Source organism: Hypanus sabinus, chromosome 4 (genome assembly GCF_030144855.1).
Source record: "Hypanus sabinus isolate sHypSab1 chromosome 4, sHypSab1.hap1, whole genome shotgun sequence".
NCBI lineage: Eukaryota > Metazoa > Chordata > Chondrichthyes > Myliobatiformes > Dasyatidae > Hypanus > Hypanus sabinus.
In genome coordinates, this window is record NC_082709.1 from 116,570,879 (window position 1) to 116,598,736 (window position 27,858).

Genomic DNA, 27,858 nt, shown 5'->3' on the forward strand with positions numbered 1-27,858 from the left:
GATGTTGCCTGATGGAGTTCTTCCAGCATTTTGTACATAGTTATAAAGAGCTGTTATCTGCTTCTAATTGTCATGTTAAGCCATTTAGTCTCACCTCATCAATCCTTTGATCCACCCATCCTTCTCCCAGCTGCTTTGCAAACTGAAAACGGACAAACGGTCTTGGACCTGAAACTTTAACACTATTTCTCTTTCTTATAGACACTACCTTACCTCCCAAGTTTTTCCAGCATTTTATGTTCTTTTTATTTCAGAATTCCATCATTTGCACTATTTCCTTTTATTAGGCAATTGCTAAATTCACAAACCTTTCCTCCTGAGGATTAAGGTACAAGGCTATTTCACAAGTAAGGGTAACATTAAAAATAATATGGTGCATTTTGGTAGGAATATAAAATTTTGTGTCACAGATGGTTACAGTGATTAGCAATAGTCAATATAAGTGAGAATTCAGCAGCGTTAGTTAGAAAAATAACTGCTTGTATCAGCTTACTGGATTAATAATCATCTCCCAACTCATAGAGCAATACAGCAGAGAAGACCCTTCGGCCCATCTAGAACATTCCGTTATACCCAGTCCCATCAACCTGCAACTGGACCAGTGCCCCCATACCCTTCCCATCCATGTTCTTATCCAAATCTCTCAAATATTGAAATCAAACTCGTATCCATCACTTCCACTGGCAGCTCATTTCACACTCACCAGTTTCTGAGTGGAGAAATCCCCCTCAGGTTCCCCTTGAGTATTTCACTTTTTCACCCTTAACCTATGACCTCTAGTTCCAGTCTCACCCAACCTCAGTGGAAAAAGAGATGTTTCAGGCCAAGACTCTTCATCAGGACTGGAAAGAAAGAGGAAAAGTCAGAGTAAGAAGGTGGGGAGAGAGGAGGAAGAAGTACAAGGTGGTAGGTGATAGGAGAAACTGGGAGGGAGGGGGAGAGAGAGAGCTGGGAAGTTGACTGGTGAAAGAGATAAAGGGTTGGAGAAGGAGGAAATCTGATGGGAGAGGGTCAAAGACCATAGAAGAAGCACCACCAGAGGGAGATGATGGGCCGCCCCTTTTCAGCCCGAAACATCAACTGTTTACTATTTTCTATAGATGCTGACTGGCCTGCTGAGGTCCTCCAGCATTTTGTGTGCGTCACTTTGGACCTCCAGCATCTGCAGATTTGTTCGTGTCAGTGGAAAAAACCTGCTTACATTTATTCTATCTATACCCCTCATAATTTCAGTATACTTCTGTCAAATCTCCCCTCATTCTCCAACACGCCAAGAAATAAAGTCCTAACCAAGTTAATCTTTTCCTATAATCCAGGTCCTGAATCCCTAGCAACTTTCTTGTATATTTTCTCTGTACTCTTTCAATCTTATCAATCTCTCCTGTAGGTGACCAGAATTGCAGACAATACTCCAAGTTATGTCTCACCAATGTCTTATACAACTTCAACATAAAATTCTTAAATTCTTTGTCAGAAATGATATGGTCATTTTACTTACACAGGAAAAAGGTGGTTAATGGATGTCAATGTATCAATGCATTGACAGGAGATTGGGGCTGAGAGGGAAAATGGATCAGCCATGATGAAATGGTGGAGCAGACTCCATGGCCTAATTTGGCTCCTATATCTTATGGTCCTATGTTCACTGCAGACAGTAGTCCTCAATCAGTCTAAACTGCACAATTGACATATTAAAGTTTTTAGAGCCAGGGATAATTTTGTCACCTCATTCTCTCTGCCCCCTCGCCTCCAAAATGTCATTAGCTGTTTATTATTTGTCACTCTCTAGCTGTTTATTTTTTGTTGTCTTTTAAATTAGAATGTATTTCAAGTTTTAATGTTCTGGCTACACTTAACATGCTGTTGCTTCTTGGTTGTTTATTTCATGTCCAATTCTCTCCCCAGTGTCCAATCCTGTGTTTTCCCTGGTCTTCCTTTCACAGGCACGCGACACAGACAGAACTGTTACTTTACAGCTCTAGTGAACCAGGTTCAAACCTGATCTCTTTGAGCTGTCTGTGTGGAATTTGCATGATCTCCCTGTTCAGTTTTCCTCTGCCTGTTCCTATCTGGCAATTTGATTTGCTTTGTAAATTTACCCCAATGTGTAGGTGAGAGGTGTAATCTAGGAGGAGCTGAAGGGAGAATAAAGTTGGATCAGTATAATTCAGGGGTTCCCAACCTTTTTTATGCTATGGACCAATAACATTAAGCAAGGGATCCGTAGACCCCTTTGGGAGTTGGGAGACTGGCAGTTGAATAATAGAAGCAGATAAAGAAAGACTGGAAAAATAGGAGAGGGGAGAAAAATATAGATGGAGCAAGGTGGGGAAAGGGGTGAGGAGTGTGAAGAGATAAAACAGCTGCTATCTGGTGGACTTTATTCTCTGAGGCCAATAAAGTCCCTAAACTACTATATCTGACTATCAGCTAAAAATTCTGATGAGAAAATAACTCTTCTACGATCAATATCTGTAAGACTCTGCTCTTTACCTTAAAGGGTCAGGAGTTCTGGGAACTCCTTTCCTCAAAAGATGGTGGATGGAAAAACTTGAAATTGGAGGCAATTAAGTTCTTGATAAGCAAGAAAGTGAGGTTCTGTGGGTAAAATGGAAGGCAAAGTTTAAGTTAAAATTGGATCACCCACAATTGACTGAGCAGTATTAAACAACGGATTTGTCTATTTAATACCAATTTGTGTATGTGTATATATTTCAATAATCATCCTGGGTGGTAAATTTAATATTTGAGCTAGAGGCGGAGCAGACTGATTGAAATTGAGATCGAAAAGACATACTTTATTGATCCTGAGGGAAGTTGGGTTTTGTTACAGTCGCACCAACTAAAAATAGTGTAGAAATATAGCAAAATAAAACCATAAATAATTAAATAATAATATGTAAATTATGCCAAGTGGAAATAAGTCCAGGACTCAGGGTGTCTGACACTCCAAGGGAGGAGTTGTGAAGGTTGATGGCCACAGGCAGGAATGACTTCCTATGACACTCAGTGTTACATCTCGGTGGAATAAGTCTCCGGCTGAATGTACTCCTGTGCCTAACCAATACATAGGTCAATATATATAGCATATGTGTTTTAAAAGAAAGCACCGAATATTAGCTATCAGTGTAATATCACCTCCTCTTCTAATCTGGCTGACACCTTTTCGTCAAGGGTGTTTTGGGCAGCAGTGAAGAATGGCATAGCAGCAGAGTTAACAGCTAATGGTAACCCTCCCTATCATTTTTCACCGCCATTCTTGCTACAGCTTCAAGTTCAGAAATGAAGTGGAAAATAATAATTTTGAACCACTGGTGGTTTCCTGCAATCTGAACTACCCATCTTGATTACAGCCTTGATAGCATCAACTCTTCACTTTCTCATTTAGATTTTTAACATTTTCCTCACTCTACATCATTTTATGGAATTTAATGGTAGGCTAGTTAGTTGTTCTAATACTTTATTATTTTCCATGTTACCTGGCCTGACACCCTTGGGAGAACTGGAGGAAGGTGAGCAGATTGCTAACCATATGATCCTGCTTGCAAAGGTACAGTTCACAGAAGTGCTTCAAAGATCAAATTCATTGTGTTCAAAAAAAGAAATCTAACCAAGGGAAACAAAGATAAGTGAAGTTGTTACCTCAGTGGCCTATTTCTACAAAAGTCAACACATTCTTCCTCTGATTACATCTCCTATTTTGGATGACCTTTTTTTCAACTACAGGACGGTCTTCTTAGTTCAATGGATAAATACAATTCATGGTGCAATACGGGTCCCCCGCTTTACACCACTTTGTTTTTATGAAAGACCTACATTAGAACTCGTTTCCGCTAACCGAAAGAAATCCAAAGAGGATTTTCGCTCTTACGGAGAAAGGCGCCCGCTTTAAGCTTGTGTTTACCCTGAGAAAGACTACCATGACTGTGAAGCATTGCACGGGCAGGTGTGTGCGCATGCGTGTACGTGCCGATTTTTTTCTACAAATTGGTTTTGGCTGAATCTTCCTGATTCTGATAAGTGAAACTACACTGTACATGCATTATTTCTACTTTATATCAGCTGTGTATTTAGCATATCATTCCTGCTTTTGCTATATGTTAGTGCTATTTTAAGTTTTATGTGCTATTTGGTATGATTTGGTAGGTTTTTTTCTGGGTCTGGGAACGCTCAAAAATTTTTCCCATATAAATCAATGGTAACTGCTTCTTCGCTTTACGCCATTTCGGCTTACAAAAGGTTTCATAGGAACACTCTACTTTCGGATAGCGGAGGAAACCTACAAAACAGATTAGATCATAGACTTAAGTCAAGTCAAATGTTCAGAGGAGGCCAAACATTCTGGTGCAGAATTTTGCTTCCAATTACTAAAAGTGTATCCTATTAACAATATGCAAATCTAGACAAGGGAATCAAATTTCATTTGGCAATACCCTGTTCAATGTATTTGTACAAAACTCCTATGGGCCTTTTAAAGCAGCCTTTTCCCATTTAAAAAAATGGGTAATGAGCTTTAAAAAAATGGTAGTGCTGAGAGAATATTCAAAATGAATAGACTGGTAAAGGCACATCCAGATGCCTGAATGATTGTCTTAAGCATCTCTAGCAGAGAAGAGGAAGAGAAATTAATTAGTGAATCATACTAATTGATAACAGTCCAAGTAGGTTAATGTTTGAAGAGATTAGATCCTGCTCCAGATCAGCATCTAATGAGCTTTCTATTACTGTCCCCACCCAAAGAGTGGAGTGCTGTCAATATTAACTTTTTCCTTCATATAGAGGTGGATTTGTGGATTTTTCTCTGTATTTCTATATGCCAACATGCCCTTCTACAGCAGCGACCCATGATCATATTATAGCCATATAAAATAGGATTATGTTAAAATAATATAATTGTATGTCTGCATAAATATTAAAACAATCCCCTGAGAGTAATGTTATAATGAAAAAACAAATATATCAGAGCAGAATTAAAGATAATTCAGCTGCCCGTCTGTGACAAAGAACACTGAAGTAATTTCTGGGTAGATGTTAGAATAGATGGTTCAATGGTGTCTTCCTAGCATTTGCGATATTTTTGAAAAGGATTACCTTGCAATGTATTCACTCTCACCTTCTTTGCTCGGTTTAGCGAGCAATCACCTTTTACATAACTGTGACAACTGACTCTCAAATCAACTTGCCATCACATGCTGCCAATGCTGAAGACTCCCTGCAGACATTTAGCAGACATTAAGGACTCAGCAGGGCAGGGATTATGGAAAGGCATAAAAACACACAAAATTATGGACGAAATCAGAAGATCAGGTGGCACCAACGGAAAGGAATAAAGAGTCGACATTTCATGCTGAGACCCTTCATTAGGACGGAATTTCTCCAGTGTTTTGTGTGTATTACACAGGATTTCCAACATCCGCAGAATCTCTTATATCTTTTGATATAAAAGCAAAAGGACTGTTGTTGTGGGTGACTTCAGTTTCCCTGATACAGATTGGGGCATCATTAGTGCAAGAGGTTTAGATAGCACAAATTTTGTAAAGTGCATCCAGGAGTATTTCTTAAATCAACATGTAGATAGTTCAACAAGAGGAAATGCAATGCTGGAACTGGCATTGGGTAAGGAGCCTGGGTGGGTGACTGACTTCTCAGTGGGAGAACAAGTTTAGGGAACAGTGATCACAAATCCTTATCTTAAAACTTAAGTAAGCACCTTGCAGCAGAGTGTTAAATTAGAGCAGAGCAAATTATAAGAATATTGGGTAGAAACTAGGGTGATAGGTTGGGCACAACTGTTTTTGGGCAAGCGCACACCTGACATGTGGAGGCTCTTTAAAGATCTACTGTTTAGAGTACAGGACAGGTATGAAGCAGGATGGCAAGTTAAGGGAACACTGGATGTGGAAAGTGGTGGTGAATTCAGTCAAAAAAGAAGAAAGCAAATGTAAGGAATATATAGGAAACTAAACTCATATACAACCCTTGATCATTAAGAAGCTTGGAAAAAGAAATCGAAGAGAAATAGGAAAATAAGGAGGAGCCATGAGAAGTCCTTGGCAAGTAGGATCAAAGAGAATCTCAAAGTATACATACATCATACATACAAAGTACGCATATATCTTTCTATACATATATCAAGAGCAAGAGGAGGAGTGGGTGGGACCACTTAAGGATAAAGGAGGATAATATATGATTGGAGAATGTGGGTGAGGTCCAAAATGAGTATCTTGAAATCGATATTTACTAAAGAGAAGGATGTGGAAAATGGAGATGAAGGTGGACTGTACTAATTTGCTAGGGCATTTCAAGATAAAAGATGAGGAAACATGGGGTCTCTTAAAGAACATTAAGGTGGATAAGTCCCTGGGGTCTGATGGAATACATCCCAGGTTAATGACAGAGGACAGAGATAAGGTTGTTGCAGCATAGAGCAATATCTTTGAGGCCTCTCAAGCTAGTGGCAAAGTCCTGGAGGACTGGCAAGCAGCTAATGTTTCATTATTCAAGAAGGGAAACGGATTATTCTGGAAACTACAGATCACTGTGTCTCACATCACTGATAGGGAATCTACTGGAGAAGATTCTTAGGGGTAGGATTTATAAGCAATTGGGAAATAACTTCCTGTGCTTCCAATTGGGAAGTCAAATTGATGTGTCCAGGGCTGGTTGTGTCTTACTAATTTGAGCTTTTTTTTGAGAAGCTGATGAAAGTGATTGATAAAGGTAGAGGTATGGATGGTATTTGCATGGTTTTAATGAGATGTTCGACAAGGTCCCTCATGGGAGTCTTATCCAGATGATTAAAATGCACCGGATGGTCATGGTTAATGGGACTTATTCTGGCTGGAGGTCTGTTAGGAGACCTCTGCTGTTTGTGATATACATGTATAAATGACCTGGATTTGGATGGATGAGTTAATAAGTTTGCAGATGATAGTACAATTACAGTAACTGTGGGTAGCGTAGATGACAGCCAAAGGATAGAGCAGAATATACACCCTGTACCCAATAAAGTGGCTACCATGCGTACGTTCGTGGTCCTCTACTGCTGCAGTTCAGCCACTTCAAGATTTGACGTGTTGTGCGTTCAGAGATACTTTTCTGCACACCACTGTTGTAATGCATGGTTATTCGAGTTACTGTTGCCTTTTTGTCAGCTTGAACCAGTCTGCCATTCTCTTTTGACTTCTCTCATTAACAAGGTGCTGTTGTCCTTAGAACTGGCACTCACAGGATGTTTTTCGCACCATTCTCTGTAAACTCCAAAGACTGTTTTGTGTAAAAATTCCAGATCAGCAGTTTCTGAGATACTCAAACCACCCTGTCTGGCACCAACAATCATTCCATAGTCAAAGTGACTTAGATCACATTTCTTCCCCATTCTGATGTTTGGTCTGAACAACAATTGAACTTTTTGACTATGTCTGCATGCTTTTATGCACTAAGTTGCTGCCACGTGAGTAACTAATAAGATATTTGCATTAACGAGCAGGAGTACAGGTGTACCTAATAAAGTAGCCACTGCATGTAGATCAGTTGCGGCAGATGCAGTTTAACTTAGCTAAATGTGGATTATTGCACTTTGGGAGATCAAATATAAAGTGGCAGTACACTGTTAATGGCAAGACCCTTAATAATATTTATGTATAGAGGAATCTTGAGGTCCAACATCCATAACTTCTTGAAAATGGCTGTAGAGGTCGAAAGGTGGTAGGGCAACCATACAGTATGTTTGCTTTTATTAGCTGAGGAACTGAGTTCAAGAGTTGGGAAGTTACATTGCAGCTTTAGAAAACTCTGGTTAGGCTACATCTGGAGTATTGCATAGAGTTCTAGTCACCCCATTGTAGGAAGAATATCAAGGCTTCGTAGAGGGTACCAGGAGTAGTTTACCAGGATGCTGACTGGATTAAAGGGCATGTGCTATAAGGAGAAGTTGGACAAACTTGGGTTGTTTTTATGTAGTGGCTGAGGGGAGATCTTATACAGGCTTATGAGATTTTAAGAGGCATAGATAGAGTAGACAGCCAGTATCTTTTCTCCTGGGTCGAAGTGTCTAATATCAGAGTGCACGTAATTAAAGTGAGAGGGGGCAAGTTTTTTTTTGACACGGTAGTGGTTGCCTGTAATGCACTGCCAAGGGTAGGGGTGAAGGCAAATATAACAGGTGTTCAGGAGACACTTCGGGACATGACTGTGCAGGAAATGGACATTGTAAGCAGAAAGGATTACTTTAGCTAGGCATTTATTTACTAATTTCATTAATTTCCCACAGTATCGTGGGCTGTAAGGCTACCCCGTGCTGTACTGTTCTATGTTAATGGTTTGGTAAGGAAAATTGAAACTTCCCTGATTAAATTACCAATCCAATGCAGCTGAAGCCACAATCTATATTTCTACTGCGATTATTGATTCTTGGCAGTATTATGTATCAGTTTATGCACAAAGGTAAAAACACTGGGGATAATTAGTCATTTAACATTTACACACAAAATCAACAAACTAAATTTCATTAATACAAGAGATTCTGCAGATGCTGTAAGTACAAAGCAACACACACAAAATGCTGGGGGATCTCAGCAGATCAGGCAGCATTGATGGAATGAATTAACAATCGACATTTTGTGCCAAGACCATTTATCAGGACTGGAAAAGAAAGGGGAAGATGCCAGAATAAAAGGGTGGGGGAAGGGGAAGGAGTACAAGCTAGAAAATGATAGGTGCAGGATTTTCCCACTGAAATTGAGTGAGACTAGAACTACAGGTCACAAGTTAAGGGTGAAAGGTGAAATATTTAAGGGTGGTGTGAGTGTGGATTGAGCTGGCACCAGAAGCAAGTAGATGCATTTTTGATTGCAACACTTAAGCGAAGTTTGGACAGGTACATGGATGGGAAGGGTATGGAGGGCTATGATCCAGGTGCAGGTCAATGGGACTAAGTAGAGTAACAGTTTGGCATGGATTAAATGGGCAGAAGGGCCTGTTTCTGTGTTGCAGTGCTCTAAGACTATGACATTGAGAAACTATTTCTTCTAGTGAGGAATCACAAAGTAATGTGGTATAATCGTAAAATTAGAGCTGATCCATTCAAAGATCACATCAGGAAATATTACTACTTTTACAAAGGACCGAAATCTGGAGCAAATTCTCTTGAAACCTATTCAAGGTATATTAAAAATAAATGCCAAGACTGAGACTGATATTTTTCAGTCATGAACAGGCTGAACTTTGGATAAGATAGAGGCAGATCCTAGTAAAGACATCCCAGATCAAACTGAACAGTTCAATGAATAGTTCCTTAATTTCCCCACTGTGATATGATCAGAGGAAGAGTGGATTGCCACACTTCAATACAGTTTAAACTCCCAAAACTGACTCCATGGAAAAATGTACCAGAATATCAGTCACATGTTTGGATGGAATAAAGGGACAATTTACTTTACTCTAACATTAACTGGAATTGGAAGTGATACCTTTAGACTGGTCACTCAGTGGTGCTGGGTCTTAGCTAGGAAGCCAAATGATCAGTAATTAAATCCCTAACCCTATGATTTTCACCCTGAATTTTTACCAGAAAGTAGTTTAGTGTCTTTGACTGGCATCAAAATTCTCTCACCTTGCAGACACAATCTAATGAACTTTGTCATATAATTCACTTGCCTTGAATCCTATTTACTACTTGACAATGCTTATCATTAAATTCCATCAGCCAGTCTGTTCACAGGTTCTATACCATTAAATAACTTGCTGAACCTCTCTCGTGCCAGTCAAGATATTTTAGTGGCAATACTGGCAAAAACACAGCCATCTGCAACTTTTTAAGCCATACTGTTTCCAGGGAATGCATGAAGATTTGGTTATTATGATTGAGAGAGATTAAAGAGGGGAAAATACAAACAGAAATTTGTTAATTTGCCAGGGGCAGATGACCTAGGTATTTGAAGTTCATGATGAACAGCACCATAATCTAATTTTAAACGAACCATTTGAAATATACCTACAATCTATTAACTTCTCTATGTAAAGATCTGCAGAGACCAAGTTCAAATTCATCATTTGAATAAAGCCAATTGAAACCGCATTCTTCTGGGGCCAAGGTGCAAAATGATTTGGAAGAGGGGATCGAATGTAGTGTATCCAAGTTTGCTGATGATACTAAGTTGAGTGGAAAAGCAAATTGTGCAGAAGATACGGAGAGTCTGCAGGGAGATATAGATAAGTGAGTAGGCAAGGGTCTGGCAGATGGAGTACAATATTGGTAAATACGAGATCATCCACTTTGGAAGGAAAAATGAAAGAGCACATTATTATTTAAATGGTAAAAAACTGCAGCATGCTGCTGTGCAGAGGATTTGGGAGTGCTTGTGGATGAATCACAAAAGGTTGGTTTGCAGGGGTAGTAGGCTATCAAGAAGGCAAATGGAATGTTGGCCTTCATTGGTGGAGGAATTGAATTTAAGAGCAGGGAGGTTATGCTGCAACTGTACAGGGCACTGGTGAGGCCACATCTGGAATACTGAGTGCAGTTCTGGTCTCTTTATTTGAGGCAGGTTATACTGGCTTTGGAGGCAGTGCAGAGGAGGTTCACCAGGTTGATTCCAGAGACAAGGGGGTTAGACTATGAGGAAAGACTGAGTTTCCTGGGACTGTACTCACTGGAATTCAGAACAATCAGAGAAGATCTTATAGAAACATATAAAATTTTGAAAGGGATAGGTAGGATAGAGGCAGGATAGTTGTTTTCACTGGTAGGTGACACTAGAACTAGGGGACATAGCTTCAAGATTTGGAGGAGAAGATTTAGGACAGAGATGAGGAGGAACTGCTTTTCCCAGAGAGTGGTGAATCTGTGGAATTCTTTGCCCAATGAAGCTGTGGATGCTACCTCAGTAGATATACTTAAGACAAGATTGGATAGATTTTTGCATAGAAGGGGAATTAAGGATTATGGGGAATAGGCAGGTAGGTGGAGATGTGTCCATGGAGAGATCAGCCATGATATTGAATGGCAGAGCAGGCTCGATGGGCCAGATGGCTTACCCCTGCCCATATTTCTTATCTTCTACATCACGAACAGTCATACACATCACAAGGCACAGAGAGCATGTATAAGGTAGCAAGTAACCATAGTCACACACCCAAAAAATTATTCTCAAAAAAACTTTCTCTGCTAATACAAGCAACTAAGTAAGGGAAGTTGGGCTAGTGTTTGGTTTATACGTGAATTAGTCAGCGTGGTGAACTACATATACCTGTCTGGACACACCCCCTGCTGACTGCTCCTGTGGCTCCTCCCACAGACCCCTGTATAAAGGCGATCAAGGCCTGAGCCCGGCCTCTCAGTCTCCAGGATGTAGTATGGTGGTCACTCACTGCTTGTTCCTTCTACTAGTCAATAAAAACCGATTGCTACTAGTCGGACCACGAGTTATAATCCCCGGGGAAATGGACAGGTGGAGAGGGAGAATGCCACAGTGTGGAAGGCCACACTTTAAGCCCTTAAGTCAAAAGGGTTGCCGGTCTCTCGATGGCAGGAGGTCCTCCCTGAGGCACTCCACTCTACCCGCTCTCTGTTATGTACGTCCACCAATGCCACCCCTCACGAACGCCTATTCTCTTTTCCCAGGAAGTCTGTCACTGGGACCACTCTACCAGTTTGGTTGACGTCCCCAGGGCCAGTGCTGCTCCGGAGACATGTGAGGAGTACTAAATACTCCCCGCTGGTCGAGGGGGTTCACCTTCTACATGCGAATCCCCAGTATGCCTACGTGGTCTTACCTGATGGGCGGGAGGACATGGTCTCCGTCCGCGACCTGGCGCCCACAGGTGCAGCAGACCACTATCCTGAACACTCTCCGGTAACTATGAACCCTGTACCCGAGGTGACACCGCGCACACCAGGCCCTACACAGACTCCTCACGACACTCATATACTGGGCGTTTCGTACGCATATATACCAGGCGCCTCGCACATGTGTGAGGGATCACTGACGCTTAGTGGGCTGGAACCAGCACAACCTTCGTCTCCTGTGCAATCACTACCACTGGCACCGGCACCTGTGCAATCACCACCGCCGGCATCTGTGCAATCACAGCCGGTGCTACGTAGATCGCAGTGACAGAATCGACCACCTGATAGACTTAACCTGTAAGAAACTTCGCCACATGGGGACTCTTTTAAAACAAAGTGGGGGTGAATGTGGTGAACTACATATACCTGTCTGGACACGCCCCTACAGACTGCTCCTGTGGCTCCTCCCACAGACCCCTGTATAAAGGCGAACAAGGCCTGAGCCCGACCTCTCAGTCTCCAGGATGTAGTATGGTGGTCACTCACTGCTTGTTCCTTCTTCCAGTCAATAAAAGCCAGTATCTTGCCTTACGTCTCAGACTGAGTTATTGATGGTGCATCAGACAGGTAATTAACAATAATAAAATACCATTTTGAGTTCTTTTTCATTCTTTATTAAAGTTATGCCTTATTTTACTTCTGATTTGATTATCTTCCCCACCCTCCGTCACCACACCTTGATGCTGATAACCACACATGTTCCCTCCATTTGGGTAGAAGGTCAACATTGACCTAAAATAACTATCAAACTAAATGTAGCATTATAAAATACCTATGAGAAATAGGTGCAAGGCAATTTGCACAGCAGGACAATATTTAGACAAATAGCAGCTCACATCATTAACACACAGTAGCTCAAATGAAAATAGCCAATGCAGTTTCAAATTGAGAGAGAAAAACCAAGTTACAATTGGATCTGAAATTTAAACTTGTACTTTTTTGATTGAGCCAAGAAATTAAAGCTATTCAGTCACCAGGCTATTTTTTTATAAAAATGCAAGGCCTTAAAAAATTAGTCCTACCTAATTTTTCATAAGTTTTTTGACTTTTAGCAGGTGATAATGGTGTTGGATTCTGGTAAAGCCACCAAAGTTGACCATTTGCAGCAGAATCAGAGGTAGATGGAGAGATGGAAGAAGTTGATGCTTTTTCATCAGACAGGTATTCTCTTCTCTGGTTTGAGCCTGTTTCCTGATAACAGAATTCAATATTATTATTGTTTCCTCAACCCATTAACTCAAAAGCTATTGACTGATAGTACAAAAACACACCAAGGTGCCAGATATTTAAAATTTAACATGTGCCCCCCGTCAAATTGGTCTGCGGTAGATTTGTCACTTAGTGGGCAGTTGATCTCCCTTCATGAGTGGCTTAGACCTCTGATGACAAGCCACTTATCAAAGGTGTGCCTTTTCAAATTGTTTTTTTTTAACAATAAGGCAATGGAAAGCTGAGCGGTACATCCAATATAGCTTCTATATATTGCAAGGAAAGGTCCCGTTTAGACAATAGACAATAGGTGCAGAAGTAGACCATTCGGCCCCTCGAGTCTGCACATAGTTTATTGATTCTCTCCTTTGAGTATTGCCTATTATTGATTACTTGATCATAAACTGAAGCTATAGTCCTACATGCTGACTCTGAACTGACACTTGTTACTATGATCAGGTGTAGGATTGTGACCCTCAAGTTCAAAGTAAATGTATATTACCATATATTTTTATTTAGAGATATAGCACGGTAACACACTAACACACCCTTCTGGCCCAATGAGCACACACTACCCAATCACATCCATGTGACCAATTAGCCTTCCAAAATGTGTCTTTGGAATGTGGGAGGAAACTGGAGCACTCACTGGAAACCCACAAGGCCACAGGGAGAATGTACAAGCTCCTCACAGACAACAGCAGAACTGAACCTGGGTCATTAGCATAATAGCGGTTACACTAACTGCTACACTACCACACCACCTGGAGATTCATTTTCTTGCAGGCGTTTACAGGAAGAAAGAAATACAACAGAATTTTATGAAAAACCATACAGAAACAGACAAAGAGTACCAAACAGCCAGTGTGCAAAAGACAAACTGTGCAAATAAAAATAATATTGAGAACTTGAGTATAAAGTTGCCAAGTAGTGTGGTTGTAAAATCTCCCCTATACCTGTAATACATTTCTACATGCATTCTGGATTTAAAAATAGTGACATTTAGTTAGAACAGCCTGGAAGCAGTAAAAATAAAATTATGATACTAGCTTGTAAAAGATTCATTTGTTTACTGCTGTTGTACAATGGAGTGAGTGAGTTGGAGAGGTTTCGATGCAGAAGAGTTTCAATGCCCATCCACCTAACCCAGGTGTGAGGTTGGTTTGTTCCAAGCACCGAGCCAATTTGGGGAGATCGAGAACGGCTTTGGGTGGAGTAGTCCAGGCGTATCAGGGTGCCGGGCTCTGCTCAATGCTTGGACAATTTAAACATCTCCCAGACAGACTGGAACCATGATTGTCAGGTATGGAGATGAGGGTCGGGCTAATTTTGCACACTCTCCCACAAATGTTTATTCCTTTCTCTGCAGTGCTGAGGCTGTGGGCCGACTCCAGCAGTGGATCTAAGACTCAGTCTGGTTTGAGATGCTGTTGACTTGCTTTTATTGTTTGCATGATACAGGTATGTGATTTTTCACTCTCCCTCTTTCTCTGTGCATTGGTTTTTGGTTTGTGTGGCACATGGCCAAGAGGATAAGATGTCAGTCTAGTGATCTGAAGGTCACTATTTTGAGCCTTAGCTGAGGCAGCGTGTTGTGTCCTTGAGCAAGGCACTTAACCACACATTGCTCTGTGACAACACCGGTGCCAAGTTGTATGGGTCCTAATGCCCTTCCCTTGGACAACATCGGTGGCGTGGAGAGGGGAGACTTGCAGCATGGGCAACTGCAGGTCTTCCATACAACCTTGTTCAGGCCTCAGTCATCATTGAAAATCGATGGACAGCCAAACAGAGAGAAGTTTTTGGTTTTGGTTTTTGGATTATTCAGGCCTCTTGCTTGGTGGCTGCTTGTAAGCAGACAAATTTCAAGGTGTTTAATTTATAAATTCTTTGATAATAAATATGCTTTGAAGTTGAATTGAATTTTATCAGTATCATATTTAAAAAAATGACAAAAGGTCAAAAATGGCTGAAATCTGAAAATGATAACCTTGCACGAGCAGTTCTTGTCATTAGTGTGGCCATGTTAGAAATATTGATCAAAATAAGGTTTATGACTGCACTATAATCACTGAGGAGAGCATACACATGGCTAGTCAGCATTGGAAATTGTCAGTCAACTGCATCAAAGTTAAGGTAATCACTTCGTCAGAGGTTAGGTACTTATGCATATTATTGGTTGATTGGAAATATTTCTAATTAATTTTGTAACATGCCAAAATTATATGTTCCTTTATCACAGTTTAACAGGTGGTTATATATTAGCTCTGCGGCAGTGATCTGGAAGCTTTCATATCATAGTACTAGTGTGATGTAATGTCCAATCTAATGAAACTGAATCATACATGTTTATAGTACATAGTATTTCTTGGCAGGGTACTACTTGCCAGTACAATGATGTTAATTTTCAAGACAGGTGCTGATAATGAGTGGAGAGGGTCTTTTACACTGCCGCTGATAGGCAGTGACAGCCGACAGGCAACATGCCATACTGTTGAGAACTATCCTCAGTACTGTCCAACAGGAAATTAAATTCATATTTTTTGTTTACCAGACATAAACCATGACGTGCTATGAGATTTGTCAATTAAAAATATTGATCAGCAAAACAAACATCGACCTAAGTTACCAAAACACGTATTTGCTGAATTGCTCCACCCGGAAGACAAAGGAGAAATATAATTCCTTAATAATAATCCACTTCCTCCATATGCTGTTACTGGAACATGTAGTTTCAGCATAGATTTCACATGAAGGCAAAAGACAGGAAATTACAGGCCTGTTAGCCTGACTTTAGTGGTTGGGAAGACGCTGGAGTCCATTATTAAGGATGAGGTTAAAGGAGTACTTGGATGCACATGATAAAATAGGCTAAAGTTGGTTTTGTTTCCTTGAGGGGAATTCTTGCCTGACAAATCTGTTGGAATTCTTCTGAGGAAATAACAGGCAGGATAGGCAAAGGAGAACCAGTGTATATTGATTACTTGGATTTTCAGAAAGCCTTAGACAAGGAGCCACACGAGGCTGTTAAACCAAATACGAGCCCACGATATTACAGGAACAATATTAGCATGGATGGCTGAAAGGCAGGAGGCAAAGAGTAGGAATAAAGGGGGCCTTTTCTGATTCACTATTGGTGACTAGTGTTCTGTAGGGGTCAATGTGGGACCACCTTTTTCATGCTATACCGTATGTCAATGATTTGGATGATGAAATTGATGGTCTTGTGGTTGAGATTGTGGATGATACAAAGACAAGGGTTGGGGCAAGTAATGTTGAGGAATCAGGAAAGCAGCATTGATCATCAAGAACTCCCACTAATAAATCTACTTTGACTTTAGATAGAGTGAACATTGTGAGGATGTTTCCTACAGTGGGGGAGACTAGAAACAGAGGGCAGAGCCTCAGAGCAGAGATGAGAAGAAATTTCCTTAGCCAGATGGTGGTGAATCTAAAGCAGAGGTTGCTAGGTTCTTGATTAGTAAGGATGTCATAGGTTACAGGGAGCCCACAGGAGAATGGGGTTGAGAAGGATAATAAATCAGCCATGATGGAGTGTGGTGCAGACTTGATGATCCAATTCGCCTAATTCTCCTCCAATTTCTTATGGTCATGGTCTAATGTTAATAGAATTTGATAAATTTTACTGTTCATCACAGTAAGATGCATTCTACACATGACCTATATAGTGTATATGGGACATTGAGAGATGAGTATGAAATATGAAAAACACCTTTGTAAATAATAAATTATAAACAAAAGATGCCTTTCTACCAGTATTACCAACATAAATCTGAACGATCTTACAAGACTGTTCTTTGAGTAGGTTAAAAGATTAGCCTAACATCATGGGTCAGATGACCTGTACAGTGCTAGAGTGTTCTATGTACTAAAGTACTGGTGCCTGAGGTCATGTTCTGTTAATAATTATGTATAATATCTCTTTATGTTGATCAAAACTGCCAATATTCTTGACTAGTATTTTTAAAATTAGATGGGAAGTCCATATAAATATAAGAAATAATCCAATCTCGTGGTGTGATGTTACAGCACTACAGTTGAAACTCAGCAGTGAAGCCAGTCATTCTTCTCCAACATAAAGGAGATTCTGTGATAAGTTGTTAGAGTAAATACAGAGGTGGGGATTTGGAAGTTGAGGAGGGCTTGTGTGATAATCAGAGCTAGAACATTCAAATTAATGCCAACATATACTTCTGAAGAAAGAGATTTGAGCCACTTTCTGCAAAAATTCTGCTAGGGTTAGAATTAACAGAAGTTTTCATGACTGAGACAAGTAAATATTTCGGAAGGGATGAATATTAAGGGTTGAGGAGCTGGAGCCAGAAGTTCAAGATAAAAAAGCTATCAGTCATATGATCTAAATGAAGGGTGAACAGAGTTATGACTGGTTGCATCATCATCTGGTATGGAGGAACCAATCCACAGTGTCAGAAAAAGCTGCAGGGAGTTGTAAACTCAGCCAACTACATCATGGGCCCTAGCCTCCCAACCATTGAGAATATCTTCAAGTGGTGAGCCAGCATCAATCATTAAGGGCCCTAACTACCCATGGCACACACAGTAGCGGAGTGGTTAGCACAACTCTTTTACAGAACCAGCGACCTGGATTCTATTCCTGCTGCTACCTGTAGGAGTTTGTACGTTCTCCTGGTGACTGCATGGGTTTCCTCCTGATGCTCCGGTTTCTTCCCACAGTCCAAAGATGTACCAGTTGGTAGGTTAATTGGTCATTATAAATTGTCCTGTGATTAGGCTCAGATTAATATTGGGGATTGCTGGGCTTATCTCTGCACTGTGTCTCAAAAAAAATCATTACTATTACGAAGAAGGTACAGGAACCTGAAGGTACACCCTCAATATTTTAGGATAATCCCTTCATTCCTGGAACATTTTCATGAACCTTCTTTGAACCCACTCCAGCGTCATATTTTTGAACAGAAAATGAATACTACTTCACTACTTTGTTTTTTCTTCACCAATTTTTAAAATTTGTTGTTGCAATTTATAGTAAACGTACTCCTGCTGTAAAACAACAAATTTCATAACATACAGTGTAATAAACCTGCTTCTGCTCAGAGTCAAATCTTCAGTTCAGTTCCTACATTCTTATGGTGTGGCCTATAGCGTGGCAGTTTTAAGAGCACAGTGGCTTAGAGAAAAGCATTTCTTCAATGGGATGATCTCAATATGAAATACGGAAAAAGGCCCTGCAAATGAAAAGCATTTAAAAAAATCAATGTACCCTAAAATAGAACCTAGAAATTTCCAGGTTTCTGCAGCTTAGCACCATGCTAAGTACTTGATACACCATTAACTCTCCTGATTTGAAAAAAAATATAACTAGGTAATTTCTACTCACAAATATCACACCACAAGACACAGGAGCAGAATAAGGCTATTCAGCCCACTGAGTTTGCTCCACCAACTGATCATGGCTGATCTACTTCCATCTTAACCCCATTCTCCTGCGTTCTCCCTGTAACCTTTCATGCCCTGACTTATTAAGAATATATCACCTTCCACCTCAAATACACCCAGTGACCTGGCCTCCAAAGCTGCTTGTGGCAACATATTCCACAGATTCACCACCTCCTGGCTAAAGAAATTCTTCCTTATCTCCATTCTAAATGGACACCCCTTTATTCAGTGGTTGTGCCCTCTGATTCTAGAATCCCCCACTATAAGAAACATCCTCTCCACATCCACTCTGTCTAGGCCTGTCAAAATTTGATTGGTTTCAATGAGATTCCCCCCTCATTCTTCTAAATTCCAATGTTGTACAGGCCCAGAATCATCAGATGCTCCTCATATGATAACGTCTTCATTTCTGGAATATTTTCGTGAACCTTTGAACCCTCTCCAATATCAACACATCTCTTCTTAGATAAGGGGCCCAAAACTACTTACAATACAATACAGTGCGGTCTGACCAATGCCTTATAAAGCCTCAGCATTACGTCCTTGTTTTTATATTCTAGTCCTCTTGAAATGACTGCTAACTTTGCATTTACCTTCCTCACCACCAAGTCAACCTGCAAATTATTTAGGGAATCCTGCATAAGGACTCCCAAGTCACTCTGCAACTCTGATTTTTGAATTTTCTTCCCATTTAGAAAATGGTCTATGCTATTATTCCCTCAAAGTGCATGACACTGTATTCCACCTGCCACTTCTTTGCCCGTTCTCCTAATCTGTATAAGTACTTCTGCAGACTCCCTGCTTCTGCAACATTACCTGACCCTCCACCAATCTTCGTATTGTCCACAAACTTGCCCACAAAGCCATTGATTCCATCATCTGAATCACTGACGTACAATATAAAACGAAGTGGTCACAACACCAACTCCTGCAGAACACCACTAGTCACTGGCAGATAATCAGAAAAGGTAATTTTTATTCCCACTTTTTGCCTCCTGCCAATCCTCTTTCCACGCTAGTTTCTTTTCTATCATATCATGGGTTCTTATTTTGCTAAGTAGTCTCATGTGTGGCACTGCGGCAAAGACCTTCTGAAAATCCAAGTACACAACTTCCGCCACTTTTCCTTTGTCTATCTTGCTTGTTATTTCCTCAAAGAACTCCAAAAGATTTGTCAGGCAAGATTTTTCCTTAAGGAAACCATGCTGACTTCGGTCTATTTTACCAATATGCCCCCTAGTAACCTGAGACCTCATCCTTAACAATTGATTCTGACATCTTCCCAAAAGACAGGCTAACTGGCCTATTAATTCCCTTTTTTTCCCTCCCTCCCTTCTTGACGAGTGGAGTGACATTTGCAATTTTCCAGTCCTCCAGAACCATGCCAGAATCTAGTTATTCTTGAACGATCATTACGGTTCCAGCAGACCTGCCCACAAGGACATTGGAGTCTGCCCATTTTTGTACAGGTCATACCTTCCCCAGAAGAGATCCCAATGATCCAGAATTTGAAACTCTTCCCTTGCAGCAGTTCCTTAGCCACGCATTCACCTGCCAAATCATCCTATTCTTACCCTCAGTGACGCATGGCATAGGCAGCAATCCAGAGATAACTATTGTTGAGGTCCTGCTGTTCAGCTTTCTACCCAGCTCCCTAAATTCCCTTCAAGACCCTCCTCCCTTTTCCTACTTATATCATCATTGCCAATATGTACCAAGAATTCTAGTTGCTCGCCCTCCTCCTTTAGAATTCCTTGGACCCAATCCAAGACATCCCTAACCATGGCAACTGGGAGGCAACATATCATCCAGGTGTCTCTATCCTGTCCGTAGAATCTCATGTCTACTTCTCCAGCTATGAAACCCCCTATCACTACTGCAGTCCTCTTCTCCCCTCTTCCCTTCTGAGCCACAGTGCCAAACTCTGTGCCAGAGACCCGGTTGCTGCAGCTATATTGATAGTTTTCTGAATTGCATTGGAGAAAAGGCAATTGATTGTAACTTGATTGTAATTCTCTCAGAGTTTGTTCAGTTTTAACATTGAAGGTAAGAACTTACAACTCTTCTTCTTGTTGTGCTGATCATATTGTTGATTGCAGAGATGCAGATCTTCCAGTCCTTACCAACCTCAGTGAGATCATGGTGGGGGAACTGTTTGCTTAAGAACTCTGCAACGACAGAAGTATCCATTCTAGGTTCACAAGCAGATTCAGAGTGATGAAACAAAGGTCAAAGGACAAAAATTCATTCTAACATGGGTCTAGACTAGTCTCTAAACTTTACAATGGCCATGAGTCACTTTTTAAACTGATTCATGTTAACCATATAACCATTACAGCACGGAAACAGGCCATCTCAGCCCTTTTAGTCTGTGCCGAATGCATACTCTCACCTAGTTCCACCTAACTGCACTAAGCCCATAACCCTACATTCCTTTCCTGTCCATATACCTATCCAATTTTTTTTTTAAATGACAAAATCGAACTTGCTTCTACTGGAAGCTCATTCCATACAGCTACCACTCTCTGAGTAAAGAAGTTCCCCCTTATGATACCCCTAAACTTTTGCCCCTTAACTCTCAACTCATGTCCTCTTGTTTGAATCTCCCCTACTCTCAAAGGAAAAAGCCTATCCAAATCATCTATCCCCCTCATAATTTTAAATACCTCTATCAAGTCCCCCCTCAACCTTCTATGCTCCAAAGAATAAAGACCTAACTTGTTCAGCCTTTCTCTGTAACTTAGGTGCTGAAACCCAGGTAACCTTCTGGTAAATCTCCTCTGTACTCTCTATTGAGAGCTTTCACCATCTTCCCAGGCAGGGCATTCCAGATCCCAACTTTTCTGTGTGTGGAGGAAAGAAATGCCCCCTCAGATCCCTTCCACACCTTTGACCTGTCACTTTATATCCATGTCCCCTTGTTTCAGAAACCCCCATCAAGAAAGAGGATTCACACTCTTTATCCTCTTTACCACTAATTGACAATTAAAGTTTAGTGATGAATCAATTTAAGTGCTGATGTAACTTTTACAGATAACTGCTAAACAATTTATTGAAAGCGGCCAATATGATTGTCCAGTGTTAGAAGCTGTTAAGAGCCATTAATGAGTGCAAATCATGAAAGAATGTTGTTCTGAAGTCTCAAACACGAGGACATCTGCAGATGCTGGAAATTCAAGCAACACACACAAAATGCTGGTGGAATGCAGCAAGCCAGGCAGCATCTATAGGGAGAAGTACAGTCAACATTTCAGGCTAAAACCCTTCATCAGGACTAACTGAAAGAACAGACAGTAAGAGATTTGAAAGTGGGAGGGGGAGGGGGAAATCAGAAATGACAGAAGACAGGAAGGGGAGGGGTGAAGCTAAGAGCTGGAAAGTTGATTGGCCAAAGGGATACAGAGCTGGAGAAGGAAGAGGATCATGGGATGGGAGGCCTAGGAAGAAAGAAAGGGGGAGGGGAGCACTAGGGGGAGATGGAGAGTAGGCAAGGAGTGATTGTGAGAGGGGCAGATAGAGAGAGAGAAAAAAAGAGAGAAAAGAAAAAGGGAGGGGGAATAAATAAATAAATAAGGGATGGGGCAAGAAGGGGAGGGGGGCATTAACAAAAGTTAGAGAAATCAATGTTCATGCTATTAGGTTGGAGGCTACCCAGATGGAATATAAGGTGTTGTTCCTCCAACCTGAGTGTAGCTTCATCTTGACTGTACAGGAGGCCATGGATAGACATAGCAGAATGGGAATGGGACGTGGAATTAAAATGGTCACTGGGAGATCCTGCTTTCTCTGGCGGATAGAGCATAGGTGTTCAGCAAAATGGTCTCCCAGACTGTGTTGGGTCTCACCAATATATAGAAGACCACACCGGGAGCACCAGACGCAGTATATCACACTAGCCGTCTCACAGGTGAAGTGTCGCCTCACCTGGAAGGACTGTCTCGGGCCCTGAATGGTGGTGAGGGAGGAAGTGTAAGGGCAGGTGTAACACTTGTTCCGCCTACAAGGATAAGTGCCAGGAGGGAGATTGGTGGGAAGGGATGGGGGGGGGGGTACAAATGGACAAGGGAGTTGTGTAGGGAGTGATCCTTGCGGAAAGCAGAAGGGGGGGGGAGGGAAAGATGTGCTTGATGGTGGGATCTTGTTGGAGGTGGCGTAAGTTACAGAGAATTACATGTTGGACCTGGAGGCTGGTGGGGTGGTGGGTGAGGACAAGGGAAACCCTATCCCTAGTAGGGTGGCGGGAGGATGGGGTGAGAGCAGATGTGTGTGAAATGGGAGAGATGAGTTTAACAGCAGAGTTGATGGTGGAGGAAGGGAAGCCCCTTTCTTTAAAAAAAAGGAAGACATCTCCTTCGTCCTGGAATGAAAAGCCTCATCCTGAGAGCAGATGCGGTGGAGACGGAGGAATTGCAAGAAGGGGATGGCATTTTTGTAAGAGACAGGGTGGGAAGAGGAATAGTCCAGGTAGCTGTGAGAGTCCGTAGGCTCATAGTAGATAAGTCGTCTCCAGAGATAGAGTCAGAAAGATCAAGAAAGGGGAGGGATGTGTCGGAAATGGACCAGGTAAATTTGAGGGCAGGGCAAAAGTTAGAGGCAAAGTTAATGAAGTCTATTTGTTTATCAGTCTGTTATCATTAAGTGGAATTTTACACAGTATTATTTAAAGCACATGACCTATGCTTGTATTTATAATGTACTGTATATGTCCCCTTCCGGTTTACTTCTCATTACATCTGCGTTTTTTTTCTTTTCCACGTTTGCGTCTGGTTTATCTTTAACTGATCTCTGCCATTTGTCACAATGATTCCATCGGAATGATAATTTTCTGGATTGATGTTAACCATTAATACCTACTTTGACCATGCATTATAATTTTACTGTCATGAAGGCATACGAATACAAATTATAGGACAAAGAACAGTACAGCAAAAGGAACAGGTCCTTCAGTCCATGATGTTTGTGCCAAACACGATGCAAAATTAAACTAAATTTCTCCCCCTGCATATGATCCAGATCCCACCACTCCCCTCATACTTGTGTCAATCTGAAAACCTCCTTAACTCCTATTGTATTTGCTTCTACGACTATCCCTGGCAACTTGTTCTAGGCACCTACCACCCCAAGTATAAAAATAAAACTTGCCCCCTACATCTCTTGTAAACCTTCTCCCTCTTGATGTAAATGTAGTGTTTGATATTTCTATTCTCAGTTTAGTGGAGGTGGGGTGTGAAGAAAGACTCCAACTGTCTACCCTGTCTATGCCTAATTATAAACTTCTTTCAAGTCTTCCCTCAGCCTCTGAAACTAGAGAAAACAAGCTAAGTTTGTCACACATTTCCTGTGGCTGTGACATTTATTCTGAATTCTACTATTGTTTTACCTTGTACTACTCATGAACAGTGTAATAAATAGTATGCAAGCCAAGCTTTAAATTGTACCTCTGTTTATGTGATAATAACAAAACAATTCCAATCTTTCCTTTATAGCCCATACACTCTAATCAGGCTGCAACCTGGTTAAGGCTCTTCTGTACTCTTTCCAAAGCCCTAATGCTCTTCTTGTAATGGGGCAACCAGAATATGCATACAATACTTCGAGTGCAGCCTGACCAGAGTTTTATGTACTCGCAACACAACTTCTTTATTCTTACACTTAGTGCCCTGACAAATGATGGCAAGCATGCCATATGCCTTCTTTACCAAGCTGTCTACTTGTGTAACCATTTACAGAGAGCTGTGTACTTGACTCCAAAATTCCACTGTACTTCAATGATGTTAAGGGTCCTGCCATTAACTGTATATTTTCCCCTTATATTTGACCTCCCAAAGTGCAACACCTAACACTTGCTCCAGGTAAATGTAATCTACCATTTTTCTTCACATATTTGCAGCAGATCTATAGTCCCACTGCATTCTTTGACAATCTTCTTCACTATCTACAACATGACCAGTCTTACTAACCTATCCATCCACATTTTCATCCAAGTCATTACTCTATAATATACAAACACCAGAAGTCCCAGTTCCTCTGGAACACCAATAGTCGTAGCTAGTCAGCCAGAATTAATGTCTTTCCACCACTACCTCTGTCTTCTATGGACATTCTGAATCCAAACTCTCAAGTCACTGTGGATCCCATGCATCTTTATTGGCTGGAACAGCTCACCATGAGGAACCTGTCAAATGCCTTACTAAAGTTATGAAGATAACATCCACTGTTCTAACTTCCATCAATCAACTTTGTTCACCTCCTCAAAAAAACTCAAGCAAGTTTGTAAGATATGACAACATCGTGCTGACTGTATCTAATCAGACCATGATTTTTCAAGTGCTCAAATTCTATGCCCAAGAATCTTATCCAAAAGTACCAAGGTCTTTTCCTCTGATTCCAAGCATAAATTCAAAGAAGTTCATTTATTTTCAAAGTATGAATGCAGTATACAACTCTGTGATTCATCTTCTCCAGATAACCATGAAACAAAAATAAAACCATGGGAGTTGTTCAAAGCAAAACATCAACCCCCCTGCATAAAAAAAATCAAATCTCGCAAACGGCAAAATGATCATCAACCCCCTCCACTTTAAAAAACATTGCACAAACTGCAACATGATCATCAATCACCCATGCAGTAAATCAAATCACGCAAACAGCAACAAGAACAGGCAAAAACACAGGATGTAAAAACCATCAAGCTGGAAGAGACCAATTTGAAATGCTGTCCAATAAATCGTAAAACTTCAGTTAGAGACCACTCAAATGCAGAGGTCTTCCCTCAGGAGCAGCAAGTGATAGGCCGTCACACACAGACACCTTCTCCGGCAGCAGCAAGTGAAAGATCTGTCACAGCAGTGAGTAAGAGGCAGGTAGGTGGCGTTGAACATCACTCGCTTTCTGCATTTGCTTCGATGTTTCAATTTTCCTCGGTGCATTAATCAGCCAGAAATGGAGTCAATCATGGTCTCTAAGCTTCTTCACCTCGAAGCCACCTGCCTCCTGGAATTTTCTCCAGACAGCAAAGCGTTAGATCACTCAATCAATCTCCAAACCTTAAGTTGTAGGCTGCAACAGTTCCAGAAATCCATTTAAGACAATAAGAAGGTGCAGAAGAAGTGAAGTAAACAGTTCCTGGACTACATCGGCTGAGAAGGCATTGTTTGCTGGTGCCATTTTGTCTGTAAGGTTTCTCCTTTATCTTTGAGTGCTCCTACCCTCTCCCTAGTTATCTCCTTGATTTTAAATAGAAATGTAATATGTCCTGGGATTCTCTTTAATCCTAGTTGCCAAGGGCCTTTCACTCTTCTTCTGGTCTTTGTAATCCCTACTTGAGCTCTTTCCTGCTAACATTATATTCCTCAACTGCCCTGTCTAGTTTTAGATTGTTAATCCTTGCACATGCTTCCTTTTCTTTCTGACTTAATTTGCAACCTCTCGCCATCAGGGGTTCCTTTGCCTTGATACTGTATCCTTGTCTTTTCTCCTTACTGGAACGTTCAGGTCCTGAGCTTTGAATGGCTTCCACATGTCAGAGGTGGACTTGCCTGATAACAGCTGCTCCCGACTCACTCCCTGCAGCTCCTGTTTAAGAAAGTTTTAAATTGTCCTCCCCAATTTAGTACATTCCTGGACATATCCTTATTCAGAATATCTTAAAACTAAAGGAGGTGCAATAACTATTCCCAAAAAAGGCACTCCCACTGAAAGACCAGTCACTTGACCAGGATCATTACCCAAGTCAAGAGCCAGCATGGTTCCTGCTCTAGTTGGACCAACAGTGTACTACTTGCAGAAACCCTCTCACATGTCCCAAATAAACTGCACTACATCCAAGCTTCTGGCACTAAGGAAGACCCAGTCAATATTGGGGAAGTTAATGTCACCCACTCTGACAACCTTGATGCTTTTACATCCTTATCTGTCTACATTACAGCAGCACAGGTGGCATGGTATTGAAGCAGTACAGACACAAAATACTGGGGGAACTCAGCAGGCCAGGCAGCAACTATGGAAAAGATTACAGGCAATGTTTCGGAACCAGACCCTTTGGTAGGACCACTGGTCTGCTGAGTTCCTCCAGCAGTTTGTGTGTGTTACTTGGATTTCCAGCATCTGTAGATTTTCTCTTGTTTGGTTTTGAAGCAGTTAGTGTTACAACCTACAGTGCTAACCTACAATCCAAGTTCAATTGCCACCACTGTGTGTAAGGAGTTTGCACGTTCTCCCATGATTGTGTGGGTTTTCTCCGGTACTCCGGTTTTCTCCCACGCTCCAAAGGCGTATGGGTTAGGGTTATAAGAGATGTGGTCCCAGAACATAGTAATACCTGCGTGGTGCTCCTAGCACACCCCTTGGATTGTGTTGGGTATTGACACAGACAATGCATTTCGCTATATGTTTCAATGTACATGTGATAAGTAAAGCTAACCTTTCTCTCTCTTCTTACATGCTCTTCTTCCTCTAACCCTTTCACTTGCTGTTCTGCCCATGAGGATATTACTTCCCCTCTACCTAAGAGACAATTTGTCCCTCTTGTACAGGTCGCATTTGCCCAGGAAGAGGATCCATATAACCAACTGTCCACGTATCTGAAGCACCCCTTTTACACAAGCTCCTCAGCAACTTATTGAACTGCATGGTTTTATTTTTTGGCTCACTAGCAGATGGAGCAAATTGCAATCCTGACATTACAATGCTTGAAGTACTGTTTTTTTTAAAAAACCTTTCTAACTGGTTCCTCCAAAATCACTCTGTAGCGCCTCATTTCTGTTCCGCCAATGTCATTGGTACCAACATGGACCACAACCTCCCTTCTCAGAATATCCCATCCCACTCAGTGACATCCTGGACTCTGGCATGAAAGAAGCAACACACCATTCTGGAGATTTGCTTGTAGTGACAGAAACATATATCTGCCCCTCATCCATCAAGTCTCCTATTGCTAGCCTCTGTGTGACACCATCCTTCTCTGATGAGCCTCAGAGTGAGACATTGTGTCATTGATATTACTATCATTTAGACTTTGGGGTGTTTTGCTTTCGTGGACGTCTCTGTGAAGAGCAAGAATTTCAGGTTGTATACTGTGTACATTCTCTGATATTAAATTGAACCACCTGAATTTGATCTGGCGGTTGCTGCTACTCTCTGAAGGTCACCACCTCAAAGCAGTATAACTGTTACTGAGGGGACATCTACTCCTGTTATTTTTCCTGGTAGTAACCTACTACCTGCACCTTGGGTGTGAGCACCTCATTAAAACTCATATCAATGATGCTCTCAGCATCCCCTCATGCTTCTGAGTGGAACCATCTCCAGGTCCACTTCTTTGGCCTGGTTGTTCAGGAGCTGCAGCTGGGTGTAGTCTAGGG

The 27,858-nt window shown here is 41.3% G+C and overlaps 1 protein-coding gene across 4 annotated transcripts in view; it reads right to left on the reverse strand.

Annotated features, from left to right (window-relative positions):
• LOC132393135 (uncharacterized) overlaps positions 1 to 27,858 on the reverse strand; it is a 156,070-nt gene that overhangs the window by 24,324 nt on the left and 103,888 nt on the right. For all 4 annotated transcript variants that reach the window (XM_059968003.1, XM_059968004.1, XM_059968002.1 and 1 more), the window contains 2 exons: positions 20,555 to 20,664; positions 12,871 to 13,039 (listed from right to left, as the gene is read on the reverse strand). In XM_059968003.1, the coding sequence (XP_059823986.1) occupies positions 12,871 to 13,039; positions 20,555 to 20,664 (279 nt within the window). The remainder of the gene's footprint in view (positions 1 to 12,870; positions 13,040 to 20,554; positions 20,665 to 27,858) is intronic.